Source organism: Antechinus flavipes, chromosome 5 (assembly GCF_016432865.1).
Source record: "Antechinus flavipes isolate AdamAnt ecotype Samford, QLD, Australia chromosome 5, AdamAnt_v2, whole genome shotgun sequence".
In the NCBI taxonomy this organism is placed as follows: domain Eukaryota; kingdom Metazoa; phylum Chordata; class Mammalia; order Dasyuromorphia; family Dasyuridae; genus Antechinus; species Antechinus flavipes.
In genome coordinates this window covers 219,534,627-219,550,809 of record NC_067402.1, presented here as the reverse complement: position 1 = coordinate 219,550,809, position 16,183 = coordinate 219,534,627, and the positions used below count along the sequence as shown (strand labels likewise).

Below are 16,183 nucleotides of genomic sequence, written 5' to 3'. Positions count from 1 at the left end.
CAAGGCTGTCATCCCCATCCCCCAGTCTCTGAAATTCATCTACATGTGCTTATTCCTTAGTCTCTCCCCTAGTCAGAACAAAGTATATGGGGGGCAGACTATAAACCACCACACAGAGCTAATAAAGAAAAGGGTGAAATCCAGAAAAGCAATGGATTTTTTCCCAACTTCATTATTAGACACTCTCTTCTAACACTCTCACTCAAACACAGCTATCTTCTTCATCTGAGAGATGAGAGAATCAACTTCTTGGAATTAAGAAGGCGAGAATGAATATCAACCAGAATTCAGGACCACCAGGGAATGAATGACTCATCTTACAGGATATGAAGCTCAAGAACACAGGCACCCCAGAACCCAATATTGTCCCCATCACCTTCGATCTCTATTCTGTCCAAAAAAGTCCTTTCCACGACTGAAGTGACAATGCAAAGTAGATAGAAAAAAGACGGCTTCACACTTGAGACACTCCTTACTAAAGATACCCATCACATCCCTTAACTCCAGCTAGGGATCTGTTATCTTTAAGTTTAAGTTAAGTCAGAAAACAAAACTGTCAAAGAAGCCAACAGAACTAACTACAAATATACTAGAATCAAAGAAGAGATAACGAAAAGTTCAGCTTAAATTACGAGATTAAGGATACTTGTGTATTTATTCATTAGTTCCTGGGATCAAATGTTCTCTAAAAGGCTTAAACAAGTTGCAGATCAATACTAAATTCCAGCATAGAACAAAGAGGGCTACTCTCTGGCTTACCAGTCTTTTGCATGGCTACTTTCTGGCTCAAGCCATGTCCTGGGAAACTCACACAGACACCACAGATTTTCCTACAGAAGCCCTGGTGGGAGCTATGTAAGTTATACCCAGGCCTCCCATTAAACTTTACACTTCCTACAAACAGGATCTCCCCTGCAGGGATGTGGATGAACAGACAGGAAAAGAATCACAGCTGGCTATGAAGAGCACACCTGTGCTGGAGCTTAAACAGAGCTGGAGAACACTTCACCAGAGTAGTTAGGTGAGGAAATCATCAAAGAACAGAGACCAGAGACTAAGAAAAAATCAGGGCATATAGAGAGAAAGGCATGATCAACTACTTAGATTCAAATTGCACATAATGAGTATTTTTCTGAAATTTTGGTAGAAAGAATGTGGGAGGACAGGAGAATGGGGATTAAAAGCAATTTTCCACATTTTTTGGTTAAGCGTACAACACTGGGCAGAGGGAAAAGGGAGTGATAAGAAATATAACCTGTAAATCTGTCATCCTTTCTCCTTAGGTTTTTCATTTAAGCTTGTTCTTTTTTTTTTTTTTTTTTTTTTTTTTGGGGGGGGGGGGCATTATACCAAAGCATTAAGTGCAGCATGTCTAAGGCAATGGCTATTTTAAAAATAATAGTGTTCCCAGAACATATACAAATATTCCAGCTAATGTGTCATGAAGGAAACAAAAAAGAAAAAAGTATTTCTATGAACGATTCTAAAGCCCAGGCATCATCCAACTTTTAAAACAACCCCTGTACTGACCCTTCATAGTTCAAACTTCACTGCCTTCATGATTCAATAAAAAATGTTAACTCCAACTTGGTATCCATTACAAAAACATCCCCACTGCTATTACTTGGTCTCCGATCTGGGAATAGGAAAATGAAACCCAGTTAACCACCATGAAAGGAATATGGGGCTTAGAGGTAGAGGAAAAGGAAATCAAGAGGCATTAACAGCTTCTAGATCCTAACAATGAGATTCCCAAAGGGAATGATTTCATTTGAAATTTTGAGAGGTATATATTACCAGGCCAAAAATTGACTTCCCAACAAATCCTCCAAGTATAATTTCAGCTTTTGATTTTCCCTATCTTTAAAAAATGGGAATATTGGTTTTAACAAAAACCATTTTAGCATAAAATTAATTAAGGTTTTTTTTTTTTTTGGTGACGATTAATAAAAATACCAAACATTATTTGAGCATTAGACAAGGTAATATATTTTTTAAATAAAGACAAAAAAAGTTAGCACAGTCCTAGGCCACCCACATATAAGACTCCTAACAATCTTCCCAGATCCAATCTCTTCAACAGGCAGGTTTAAAATTTTTCTTCTAAGTACTCAGACTGTCACCAATTTCTTCTGACGCCACTTAGGTAAGTACCCCAACCCAGAAACTTGCCTGGCAATATGGTTGAAGGTGTTTAAAAAGCAAAATAGACTCAACAGATTCCAGCCACCCGACTCCCTTCCCAGGCTGTGTTTACTCTGGGGCAGGGACCACAGGGGGACCACAGAGAGGAGTAAAACTTGTTTTTTATCAAAGTCATCAGCTCTGACACACTCCAAGAAGGAATGCAGAGCTATGTGTATGGGGGAGGGGGAAGTCTCCTTCCTACCAATTTTCCAATCTCCATTTCTTCAAGTTAGAGAAAAAAGAAAATTAAGGACAAAGCCACAGGATCTTAATGATCCTGTCCAACAGTTTAGGAAAGTCTTAGCAATTATTACCACAGCACCGAGGGGAAACAAGGAGCATGATTTCTCATCAGAAACTTGCCAAGTATCCAGTTTGTGGTCAGCTGGATAGACAGAGCTCCAATTATGTGGTAAGAAAGAAAAAAAAATTTCACCTTCTTTCTCCAATTCTTTTGTCTCCTCTTACATTGCCCCGACTACATTATGTGTTCCTAAACTCTTCTTGTTGTAATTTCTCCCCCCTAACAGAGGCTTAGACAGAATAAAGTTTATAAGCACCCCCCAGTGCCCTAGGTGGGTGAGCAAGAGGGGAAAAAAAAAAACTGACTCCCATTTCTTGGTTAAAATTAGAATACATTTTCAAGAGCCCTAAGCAGGAGAGAAAAATTCCATTCTGCCCTTTGCTCTTCCAAATTCCTACAGCCAAGTGGTTCAACAGCAGTTGAATGGCACACATAATGACATCATTGATTGGAACCATAATAGAAAAGAGTGAGTGGAGCGGGTGGGGTGGGTAAAGGGGGAGAGTAGGGAGGGAGAGAGGGAGGTGAAGATGTATTTGTGTTACAGACAAAAGACAAGTTCTGTTCCTCAGCAGGGACAAATGAAGAACCAGATGACGGGATAAACTGAGGTCAGAGAGTTTCCCCTATTGTTTCCTCTTTAAGAAGCTTCATCACTACTTAAACATTTGTTCAGAAAGAGATAAACATCACCAAGTCTTCTTCCTACCTGTCCCCATCCAAGCAATTATCACACTCATTTTCAGAATATCAAATATTAGGAAAAGATTAGGAATGATTCACATATTGATTGATTTCCTTTTTCCAAGATGCCAAACCTCCACTGAGAAAGACCTGACAAATCTAGGGTGACATCTTAGCTTTGTCCTGAAAGCATTACCACTCCCCAAAACATCATTTCCCTGACCCCAATTTATACACTTACAGAAATCCCTTGCCCTCCAAAAGTTTCAAGAAGAGTTTTTTGAGGAGAAAACTAAAGTATTTCAGGGGACAGAATATATTAGGAGGAGATTATTTGGGAGGTTATATACCTCCCATAGAATCTCAAGAACTAGACATTATTCAAGGTACTCTAGTCCTTTTTTTCTGTCGTTGCTCATCCCACAGATATCTCACAGAGAATACAGAAAGACATTCATTCAAACTTAATGTTTTTAATTTAAAAAAACCTCAGACCTAACAAATAGCTAATTGTCCAATTTAGCTCTGCTTCTGTGGAGCTTTTTGATGTAGTCAAGGAGATTGACCTCTAATTTATTTAATCCCTATTTTATTTATTTAAAAAATTAAGGTTATATTATAATTTCAAATAAAATTAAAAATTAAATTAATATAAAAGTCCTCAAATTCTTACAAGGCTCTTGTTAATTATATCCTAAGAACTAGCTAAGTACTAATTTATGAAGCTTATTTTGAGGATGGGGACAAATGGTCTTGACCAAGATGCATTACAGTGTGGCCACAAAAAGACCATCATTTACTACCTGTGGGTGCTTAGATATGTCATTTAGCCTCTTTGGGCCTCAGTTTTGTCAACTATAAACTGAGAGCATTAAACATAATGATTTGTGAGTTCCTTCACAACTTTGATTCAATACAAAGTCCCAAGAGGAATCTTTGATGTACTGGACTGAATTGTTGAATTAAAAATATTAGGGATCAAATACTTATTGAATCTTTCATGTGCAGAGCATTATAAATTTTAAATTTAATTGTCCAATTCCCCATTTCTTTTTATATCTCAATGACCCACAGCTAATAAAGCCCACTCTAAAAAAGAGTAAAAGAGATGGCCAGCCCTTTAAGGCTGAATGGAGACCAACATATCAACAACAGGCCACAATGGACATGTATGCTTGGTTACACTGGTGCCCTCTTGTGCTCAGAAGTGACCCTACCGGAAAGCCAGATTCCACTCTAATTCTTTCAAACTCCAAAACAGCAGGATAGGGTACAACATCTTTACTGATCTAAAAGTATCTTTTACAAACTAGCAATAACCTAAGATTTAAAGTTTCCTTAAAGGTACATGAAACCACCATAGCCTCCAGGCTCTATTCCTCATCCACCAAAAGACCTTCTGGCTAACCTCACAACAATGATATCACTTAAAAATGTAGAAGGAGATCCTCCATTGGAAATAGCACTATATTTGAGTCAAATGATTTTGCAATTACTCTTCATCTTATTAGCCCAATCTCTCAACTAGAAAACAGAAATACTAACCATGCCAAAGAGAAATAGCCTAAAGCAGTGGAAACTATACTAGATATGTAAAAAAAAAAAAAAAAAATCCAATTCTTAGTCCCAACATTTACTACCTAATTTTAGATAAGTTACTTAAGCTCTCTTAGCCTCAATTTCCTCAACCGTAAAATGGAGAGTGGGAAAATTGATTTCTTTTCTCTTCCAACTCTGAGCCTAGTCAGTCAACAAGCATCTAATAAGTGCTATGGAACAAAGGGAAAAAAACAAAACAAAACCCAACAACACAGAAAAAGACAATCTACCAGAGCCTGTTCTTAAGAGCTCACAGTCTAACAGTCTAATGGGGAAAGACATGAAGCAAACAACTATAAAGAGGATACAGATGATAAATTGGGAATAGTCTCAGAAGGAAGGTACTAGCATCAAGGGGCAGCTAAGTGGCACAGTGGATAGAGCAGCAGCCCTGAAGTCAGGAGGACGGGAGTTCAAATTTAACCTCAGATACTTAATACTTCCTAGCTGTGACCCTGGGGCAAGTCACTTAATCCCAATTGCCTCTGCATCCCAAAAAAAAAAAAAAAATCAAGCAGGCCTTTGGTAGAAGATAGAATTTTAGCTGGGACTTAGGAAAGCCAGGAGGTAAAGATGAGGGGGGAGAGAATTCCAGGTATGGAAGAAGAACCAGTGTAAATGCCTCCTGAAGTTGCTAAACTTGAGTGTCTTATTGGAGGAAAAGCAAGAAGACCAGTGTTACTGAATTACAAAATAAAAAGGGAAAGGCCAGAGGGTCCTCAAACTACGGCCCTCGGGCCAGATTCGGCAGCTGAGGATGATTATCCCTCTCACCCAGAGCTAAGAAGTTTCTTTATTTAAAGGCCCACAAAACAAAGTTTTTGTTTTTACTATAGTACGGCCCTCCAACGGTCTGAGGGACAGTGAATTGGCCCCCTATTTTAAAAGTTTGAGGACCCCTGACTAGCCTATAAAGGACTTTTAACACCAAAGAAAGATTTTACATTTGATCTTATAAGGGATAAGGTGTCAAGCCTATCATAGGATTTTGTGAGGCTCACAAGAGATAAAGTACACAAGTAAATGCACTTTGAAACAGTCTAGTACTTGATAAATGGGAAACTATTATTTTGGGGGGGGGCTATTTTAAATAGGGAAAAAGTCTATAGACAGTTTCTTATCTATCTATATTCAGACACAAGAGGATAGTAGAATTCTGAACTTAGGAAAAACAACTTTTGGTTTCAGAGGATCCTATCCAAAAACTCACTTGGTGAGGTTCAAAAAGTGTGAAATACTTAGTCAAGATTATTAAGGAACCAAAGAAAATCTCCTGCTAGGGATGAGATACTCCTGTGCTTGGTGTACCTGATTACATTCCTCAGATTTCTCAGTTAAGAAATGAGGATAATGATGACTGGAACCCCAAGGGAGAATAATAACAAACAGACCCTTTCCCCCAAGCTGCCTGAACTTGGTTTTTCAATACCTGAACTGGATTTCTTATAAGGAGCTCAAGCATCAAGTTTCACCTTTCAAGGTGTGCCTGAGTTTGAAAGAATAAACCAACACAATCAGTTCAATTCAGCTGTCTCAGTAACTCTGTAACTCTAAGCCCAGATTCAGTTTTCACACTATGACCATCAAGTCTCCTAAGCCACATCCCATATTCTTATGCCCTTTACCCACCTCTCACTGCTCTCAGAAATGACAGTCTCCAATATGCTACCCTAGGTATTAAAATGCTGGGATCAGTGCTGTGAAGAGTCATTTCCTGAGCATGAAAAAACACACACACCTGTTCCCTTGAAATTCCAAAAAATTTCTTGAGTCAATGATTTGCTAAAAGTCACACAGATATTATATCAAAGATAGCATTTCACTGTTTCTCAGGATTTGTGGGGGAGAGAGAAAGGCAGAGGCAGGTGGAGAAGCCCAGTGGGGAGAATCATATTAGAAAGGCCAACTCCAGTTCTTGGCCCTTTAACTGTCATGTGATTTAAGAAAATTAGTTAATTCCATTCACAAATAACCCAAGGAGTTAGAAGGGAATATATATAATCTCCTCATGTAAAAATGCCTATAAAAGGGGCAGCTAGGTGACACAGTGGATAAAGCACTAGCCTTGAAGTAAGAAGGACCTGAGTTCAAATCTAACCTCAAACACTTAACACTTCCTGGCTGTGTGATCCTGGGCAAGTCACTTAGCCTTAAATGCCTCAGGGAAAAAAAAAAAAAAAAAAAAAAAAACAACCTATAAAAGCCAATATCATTCTTTGCCTTGTAAAGTTTCTATTATCCTAAACCAACAAGGAATGCATTCATAAAGACTTAGGCTAGAAACATGGACTAATGGGTCTTTCTTTGGGGATAAAAGAGGAGAGGAAATGAGGAGAGAAAAAAGATTATAAGGCAAGAGAGAAGAAATATCAGATTATGCCTATGAAATACATGACATATATAGTATGCTCAAGGAATTGAAGAAGAAATAAGCAGGTCCACCATGGAAGAGCTGGTCCACAATAAAACAATAATTAGGCTAGTTCAAATTTGCTGTTTATTCATTATCTACTCCAAGGGCACTGAAGCCACATTTCAACAATTAAAAGTTTATTCACAAATGCTAGCTCTCCCGCTGGCTCTCCTCAGTCCAACTATTGGTCCAACAGAACCCACTGAGAACTGTTTTGGCCAGGGAACTAAGGCCTCAAGCGGGATCAAGTAAACTCAAAGACTATGAAAAAACTATATCAAAAACCATGCAATGGGTTGAGGCATGGAATAAGTCTCTACTCGAATTCATCAACAAGTTATATTAAGAAGCAGAAAGATCTTAGACTGCCCCATTACTGTAGACCTATAGGGGAATGATGCCCATGCAGATGTTAAAGGGTAAAGCATGACCCAATTCTATATGCTTGAACTCAGATTCCAATGAGCAGAAATCTGGGATTCTGGGTTCAAGTGTTGATTAACTGATTGTTTCCTAATATTCATCTGCTTGTTAGATAACACACAAACTTCACACCAAACCACTTATTTTAACCTCCTTACATACCATATAAATGCAAGGAAATATGTGGCCTGATAATGTATAACAGCAATACCGAGTTCCAACCTACTATGAATTTATCAAGTGTCTTCTGTGTGTCAGACACTGTGCTAAGTGTTATCAATTCCTTATTAAAGAACCTGGATTGTTAGATGTAGGGAAGGAACTTTGGCAGCTTTGTGGTTACTTTTATTTCTATTTTATTTATTGATTGATTTGTTTTGGTTGGGGCACGTGGGGTTAAGTGACTTGCCCAGGGTCACACAGCTAGGAAGTGTTAAGTGTCTAAGTGTTAAGTGTCTAAGGCTAGATTTGAACTCAGGTCCTCTTGAATTCAGGACTGGTGCTCTATCCACTGTGCCACCTAGCTGCCCTTTGTGGTCACTTTTAAAAGCTTCATTCTCTGACAATGAATTATAATGAGAAAAAACTCATGTGAGCTTTGAATTTTGTGAAAGAACATAAAAACTAACATTCCCACCAGAATTAAGTTATTTAAGTATTTACTGAGGAACTATCTAACAAGGAGCCTCTGGTCCTCCAAATTCCCCACCAACCTGATGTTTGATGATAGAAAGGAAACAGAAGAGAGTCCAAGTTTCATATCCATTAATCCCTTTAACCTTGTCTGTCCAATAAAATATTAATGGTCCTAGAAACACCTTGCTCTCTTGGTTAATAATTTTCCCAGTCCCAAGTAAACTTCATTCAATTTACATGTCTATGACCTTTTATGCCACTCAAGAAAAATCTAATACTTTATACCCTTCCCTATTCTTCAATCAAAAAAAAAGGTTTAGCAGGATGAATACAGAGGCTTGGAGAGACCTACATGGACTGATGCTAAGTGAGATGAGCAGAACCAGGAGATCATTATACACTTCGACAATGATATTGTATGAGGATGTATTCTGATGGAAGTGGATTTCTATGACAAAGAGACCTGAGTTTCAATGGATAAATGATGGACAGAAACAGCTACACCCAAAGAAGTAACACTGGGAAATGAATGTGAACTATTTGCATTTTTGATTTTCTTCCCGAGTTATTTTTACCTTCTGAATCCAATTCTCCCTGTGCAGCGGGAGAACTGTTCGGTTCTGCAAATATGTATTGTATCTAGGATATACTGCAACATATTTAACATATTTAGGACTGCTTGCCATCTTGGGGGGAGGGGGGTGGAGGGAGGGAGGGGAAAAAACGAAACATAAGCAAGTGCAAGGGATAATGTTGTAAAAAAATTATCCTGGTATGGATTCTGTCAATACAAAGTTATTATTAAATAAATAAAAATAAATAAATAAAGGTTTAATGAGCATCTTTGTCTAGTAATGTGCTTGTAGATACTAATGGTAGCCCATCTATATTAAACACCACAGATTTAGTTTCAGGGAATATGCACATAAGTCACATAAGTACAGGTTAGGTATCCAATCTTTGTACCAGTACAGGCATTCTTCATCAAGCAAACTCATATCCACTACTAGCTGCAATCCTCCTTGAGTCAACCTATTAACAACACATCTGACACTTAGACAGTGGAGCCAAAGATAGTGTTTGACTTGTCTGAAATATTGCACCATGTGAACTTCTTCCCCAAATATCACCAAGCCCAGGAAGTATTTAGTCCTCTTCTTCCTAGAGGAGAACTAATCAGAGATTAAAAGACCATTTGCTATAGATCTCCTTATATTTCTTATCCAAGTGTCCAGTATCAGTCATGAACTGAAAAACTCATCACCTTACAAATTATTCCAACAATCAAATTTTCTTTTATTCACCAAGCAAGAAAGTTATTTTTAGATTACAATTATTCTAAAGTTTCTTGTTCGGTAAATTAAGTGACACTAGAAATATCAAAAGAATGGGAGAAAATGTAATAACCATCTTGCTTTTATTACAAGGAACCCCAAATTTTGGGGTACCTTCTACCTAAAAGTAAGGCTGTCTCTCTTCAATGTAATTTTCATGGAAAGTAGAACAATACAATTACTTAATTCTATTTAAAAGAAAAACAGCAACCTAATGGGGAAAGGCCAGCTATACCTGGCAGAAATAACAAGTTCTGACAATCAACAAAACCAAGATGGGAGTTATTGAAAACTAAAACCTGATAACTCTTTTTGACAACATAACCAAAAGACAGAGGAGGAATTCAAAAGCATTCACCACAAGTAGACAGTAGTTAATTATTTTGTTAGAAAGGTATCAATTCTTATCCATAAAGCTGCTTTAAAAGTACAGAAATAGTTCTTAGGGCCAAAACACCTTACCTTCTTGGAGACTGAGGAGACATTCAAACCAAATCTTTGAGCCCTTTCCTTTAATTTATCCATGTTTACCTACAAAAACAAGGGAGACAGATAAGTAGATTTTTCAAAATTCAAAGAAGAAAATACTAAAATAAAGCAGAGTGCCATGCAAAAACCTACACAAAACAGTGAAGATATTATTTTAGTCCATCAATTTGATATTTCTATGTCTCAAGAATGCTGTGATGAATTTTATCAAGGAAACAATGGCACCGATTTATTCCATTGATCACTGAAATTGAAAACATTTTGAAATTTTGGGTTTATCTTTTGCAAAATGATCTAAGGTAATAATTTTAAGTGGGACTTAAGATCAGGCAGCAGCTTAAAAAATTTATCTCCCGACCCACCCCAACTCCACCCCCCCATTCCCCTGCTACTTATAATATTCATCATTTTTAACTCAAAATGTTTGACTCAAAATATAATATCTGCATGTTATAGAAAATTCAGTTTCTATCTCCTCTTGGCTAAAGTAGAAACTAAATGCTGCTCTCATTGTTTTTTTCAAAAGGTAAATCCACAGATTATTGATATTAACTTATTTTATCTCCCCTTTCCTTGAAGTTCTGGTAGTAAAAACCCAGCATTACAAAAGTCTCTGTTTAGTTAAGGACTCAACCCATTCTAATCACATCATTGAACAGCATCTCCAAAAGGAAGAGTTCTTAAGGGTCAGGTGTGAGGGAGCATTTCCCCTCCATAATTGCTTCCCATTGCTTATGTTAGCCCAAAAGCATCTGAATGGCCACGCTGTGCTACAGGACATCTTATTCCAATTTTCATTACTTTCCAACCCTAATTTTATTGTTTTTAATTTTTCTTCATAATGCAAAACTGTAACCATAAGCAGAGTTAATAAAGAGATTTTTGGAGATAGGAATTAAGTTAGATATCAACAAGGTCTAAAGCTATAGCACCAGAGTTAAGAGATAAGTATGTTCTTCACTGGCTCTGTAGGTAATTAATCTTTGCATGCAGAAGAAAATGAATAAAATATAAATGTGACTCAGAAAAAGTGTGCTAATTCTCTACTCCTGATGAAATGGAGACAAGCAGTACAGAGAGAGATTAAGTTTCTCCAACTGACTACCCACTTCTTCTGACATCAGGATTTTCTGAGCTCAAAAAGAATATGAAGAGAAAGTTTAATAGTCCCTAGATCTAAAAAATAAATATGTAGAGTTAAAATACATGTTCTGTTCCTTTTTAAGAAACTAAGTAAACCTCCAGAATATAAGCCTTAATGTTGCTATAGGCTATCAATTGCTCCTAACTTTTAAAATCTTATTTTCTAAAGGGGAAAAAAATCTGATTCTACTAGGGGAGGGGAAGGGGGGTAGATTTCTTACCATAGGTTTCGTGTCTGACGATAAACCTGAGGAAGCAAAAACAAATCCAATTTACTATTTGAAAAGAGTTATACATAGTCCTCAAGAGGAAATAGCCAACATGTAACATAAAAAGACATTTACTCATTACTCATTACTCTCACTAAGACAAGGAGGAACTACTAATCAAAGTGCAACAAATGGAATCAATTTAGACCAAAAAAAGTCAGTATCACTTTAACAGAGCAGACTCATTGTCAATTTAACTAGAATTATTCTCTCTTAAAATGCTGAAAAGGAAGATACTATATTTATCAATTCTTGATATCAATCTCAAAGGCTAACTTCTCTTAATACCTAATTATGTAGCTACCACCCATAAATTTATCCAAATCAATTTTAACACTTTTTGCTTTTAAAGTTTCTGCTATAAGTTGAGGTACTGAGTTACCATAAATTTCCCTTAGAGTTTAGTAAAAGGGACATGTTGTATCATATACAGAAATAGTAAATGAGACTTGGCATTGGATTTAGGAAGCTTCTCAATATCCCAGGTAATTCTAAGACCATAAGCTACAGAAAAGTGCCAATATGCATTGGCAGAGAGAACTCGCTCACTGAGAGCTCTCCATACTATGAAACAGGACTGATTTAAAAAAAAAAAAAAAAAGTTTATCACACATATGAAAAAAAATTATCTTTAAAATTTTGTTTTAATTCATTTGTTTCAAGAGATTGTCTCTCACTCTAGAACCCCAAGGCTTAATAAGTCTGTGTTTACTTTAATTTTACTCATCTCCTATATTAGGTTTTTCTTTGAAAAGTATCCTAATCTTTAGTCCATCCAAGCAGAATTTCATTGCCCTCATTTTAGTTTCCTTTCTCTGATATTTTTTAGTTCCATCTCTGAGACAAATAAACAAAACTGCATCCATTATTCTTAGAGTAGATATTCCATGGTTTTTATATAGATTTTTTTCTGTTTTGTTTCCAAATACTCTCAGAGTACTCTCATTATCTTGTAGGTTTTTTCTCCCCTCTCTACCCCAACCCCCCCCCCCCCAATAATATCATTTTGGCTGCTCTTTGTAGAACAGTTTACAATAACTCCCAAATCACTGGGAACAACTTCTGATTATGGGACAAAAAGTTCTGCATGTAGGAACTTTTGTTTTTATTCCTCATTTTCTTCTACATGAAAAGACTCTTCCTTTTGTATACTTCACCAAATTAGGCCCATTGCTAGTGTCAATACATAAAATGAATTGTTTTAAAAACTGAGATGTTAGAATTAATTAGCAAATCTGGAAACCATCCTCCCTGGAGATTATCAGAAAGGGGAGGCAAATGCTGGAACATACTTCTGGAACCCCAGAGTCATTTTTCCTTAATTTACCAAGGATGGCTTAATTATAAGCATAATTTAAGAGAAATGAGATGATTTCTCAAGGTCTTCTATCCAAAAGCTATTCTTCTAATTTGGGGAAACCCAGCCTGAGACTCCAAACAAATCAAAAACCAAAAAAATTCTTGAGAAAAATAAGAGAAAACTATGACAGTGTCCCCTCTGTTTTCTTACCTTTTGCTGAAACTGAAGAAATGCCAAATCTATAGAAAGAGAAACAAAGCTGAATTAGGAAGCTGTTCACACTCCTGGCTCTCTCTTGTTTCTTGTCAAGCCTACATATGGCCCTTTTTGCTTGTGATCTCCAGCTTTGCAATCATTAGCTAATTCTAACAACCCCATGAAAGAGATTTAGTTTTTTCCCCCCTCATGCTGAAGAAAAAAAGTTGTCCACAAAGGTAAGCTTACAGAAATCCTTTATAAGAATTAGAACTGGCATTCAACAATATTATCTATTGAGCAATGAGGTCATACCTGTTGATGATAGGTTTGAATCCACAGAAATGCTTAGAAAATGCTCCACATTTTGTGGAATACAGTCATACCCCATAGATATGGCCATTCCTGTTGCCATCCTTATAGATGTTCTTTAAATTTTCATAACTAAAAAATACTCACCGAGCTGCACGGGCAGCTTTCTTGCTCTCCAAACTCACAGGTACATTGAATCGCTCAGCTCGTTTCTGCATCCTCTGAAAGATTAGAAAGAGGAGAAGAAAATCCATTGAGCTTTCAACATGGCCTCTTTTGAAAAAGAAGTCCAGATTATTAGCTCTTTAGAACATTGAGAACTCCTTATAACAAGATTAATAACAATGCCAACCCCAGGAAACTTACTCAGGCAGTATTCAAGAGCAAAGATTGGATTCCAGAGTTCTTTTCCAGGAAAAAAAAACAAAAACAAAAACAAAAAACATGGAAACCACAATGAATTCACCACAACCCCGAAAACAAAAACGAGGAGGTGGGGGTGGAGGAGAAAAGCATGATGAATTTAATCTCTCTCTCCAACAGAATGTAAACTCTTTGAGAGGAAGAATGGTTTCATTTTTGTTCACTACTTATAACTTAATAAGTGCTTCTTGACTGATTTGATTCAGTGAAGAAAAAGAATAAAGCTAAAGATATAAGCTACCTCTGGGTGATTCTCTGAAGGAACCAAAAAGATGACTTGGGTCCAAAACCAAGAATGGAAAATTTCCTGTCAAGCTGGGTACCTTTAACTTTAAGAATGAACAGTACGCTCTGTGTTATCCCAAAAGGGTTTATTAACTCACTATTCTATGAGTACAAAACAAAAAGTTCCTAGTGATATCTGACCTCAAAACTTGAGATGAATATACAATAAGACTTCACAGCTACTAGTAATAAACTTTTAAAAAATCTCTTAATTGCAAACAAAAAAGATGCTCATTATTTGAATAGTTAAATAAACTGTAGTCCATGAAAGTAATGGAACATTAATGTGCTGTAAAAAATGATAACTATAGAGAAACAAGGGAAGACTTACATGAAATACTACAAAATGAATTGAGGAAAACCAGGAAAACAACATACTTAAATACAACAATGTAAATGAAAACCAAGTTTAAAGAAATATGAAAAAGCACTTCCCTCTGCTTCTTTCCAGACGTGGAAGAATCAAGGATGTAGAATATTGTATATAATGACAGATTTTTTCAATATAAAAGTTTTGCTGAATTTTTTACTTACTTAGAAACCTGTTATAAGGTTTGGCTTTCTGGGAGGGGGAGGAATACAATAGAAAATATAAATCATGTAAAAATTTATTTTTAAAGAAATCCCCTTGATGCGGGAAAACGGGGACACTGATGCATTGTTGGTGGAGTTGTGAACGAATCCAGCCATTCTGGAGAGCAATCTGGAATTATGCCCAAAAAGTTATCAAACTGTGCATACCCTTTGATCCAGCAGTGTTTCTATTGGGCTTATACCCCAAAGAGATACTAAAAAAGGGAAAGGGACCTGTATGTGCCAAAATGTTTATAGCAGCCCTTTTTATAGTGGCTAGAAACTGGAAAATGAATGGATGCCCATCAATTGGAGAATGGCTGGGTAAATTGTGGTATATGAATGTTATGGAATATTATTGCTCTGTAAGGAATGACCAGCAGGATGAATACAGAGAGGCTTGGAGAGACCTACATGGACTGATGCTAAGTGAGATGAGCAGAACCAGGAGATCATTATACACTTCGACAACGATATTGTATGAGGATGTATTCTGATGGAAGTGGATTTCTCTGACAAAGAGACTTAACTGAGTTTCATTGGATAAATGATGGACAGAAACAGCTACACCCAAAGAAGGAATACTGGGAAATGAATGTGAACTATTTGATTTTTGATTTTCTTCCTGAGTTATTTTTACCTTCTGAATCCAATTCTCCCTGTGCAGCGGGAGAACTGTTCGGTTCTGCAAATGTGTATTGTATCTAGGATATACTGCAACATATTTAACATATATAGGACTGCTTACCATCTTGGGGGTGGGGGGGAGGAGAGAGGGAGGGGAAAAAACGAAACATAAGTGATTGCAAGGGATAATGCTGTGTAAAAATTATCCTGGCATGGATTCTGTCAATACAAAGTTATTATTAAATAAAATTAAATTTAAAAAAAAAAAAAAGAAAAGAAATCCCCTTGGAGTCAACTGACTAAATTTGTTACCAACCACTTCTCATAAATTCAATCCCCTAGCTGTTGGCCTCTAGTACCTTGAGTTAGGGGACACCGGTTTTTTTTTTTTTAGTCAGCCAAAAGATCAAAAATGTATGTACAAGTTTTGTGCATTTTTTACAAATACAATAACTGATTCGAACTTGCTACTATGACACTAGGCAAACCAACAGTTAGTTGATACAGCAGTATCAGAGTAGTAAGGAAGGTTCTATTGGCCTACTAGGTTCATATGTGCTAAATTTATCAGACCAATATTTTTTTTTTACAGAAAATCTCAGGCAAATTACATCCCAAAGTAAGATGGACTACATCTGACCAAAAGAGCATATAATGGGACAGCTGGGTGACACAGTTAATAGAGCACCAGCTCTGGAGGCAGGAGAACCTGAGTTCAAATCTGGCCTCAGAAACATGACACTTAATAGCTGTATGATCCTGGAAAAGTCACTTAACCCCAATTACCTTGTGCATGCGCACAAGCACACACAAACACATATAGGCTAGCAAGCATACATGATAGCAGGAACTCGCTAAATGTGCACATACACAGATCACATAATGGATGCTTAGATCTTATGTGGTTGCCATTGAATCCATAATGTTAGAAAACAGAAGACTAACTGTCCTACAGAAAAATCCAAATATTTTCCCATAAGCTATTAA

At 36.8% G+C, this 16,183-nt stretch overlaps 1 protein-coding gene across 2 annotated transcripts in view; it reads right to left on the bottom strand.

Annotated features, from left to right (window-relative positions):
- Nucleotides 1-16,183, bottom strand: part of SARNP (SAP domain containing ribonucleoprotein) — a 39,715-nt gene that overhangs the window by 12,194 nt on the left and 11,338 nt on the right. For both annotated transcript variants that reach the window (XM_052001792.1, XM_052001793.1), the window contains exons 6-9: nucleotides 13,436-13,509; nucleotides 12,992-13,020; nucleotides 11,434-11,459; nucleotides 10,043-10,111 (exon numbers count right to left, since the gene is read on the bottom strand). In XM_052001792.1, the coding sequence (XP_051857752.1) occupies nucleotides 10,043-10,111; nucleotides 11,434-11,459; nucleotides 12,992-13,020; nucleotides 13,436-13,509 (198 nt within the window). The remainder of the gene's footprint in view (nucleotides 1-10,042; nucleotides 10,112-11,433; nucleotides 11,460-12,991; nucleotides 13,021-13,435; nucleotides 13,510-16,183) is intronic.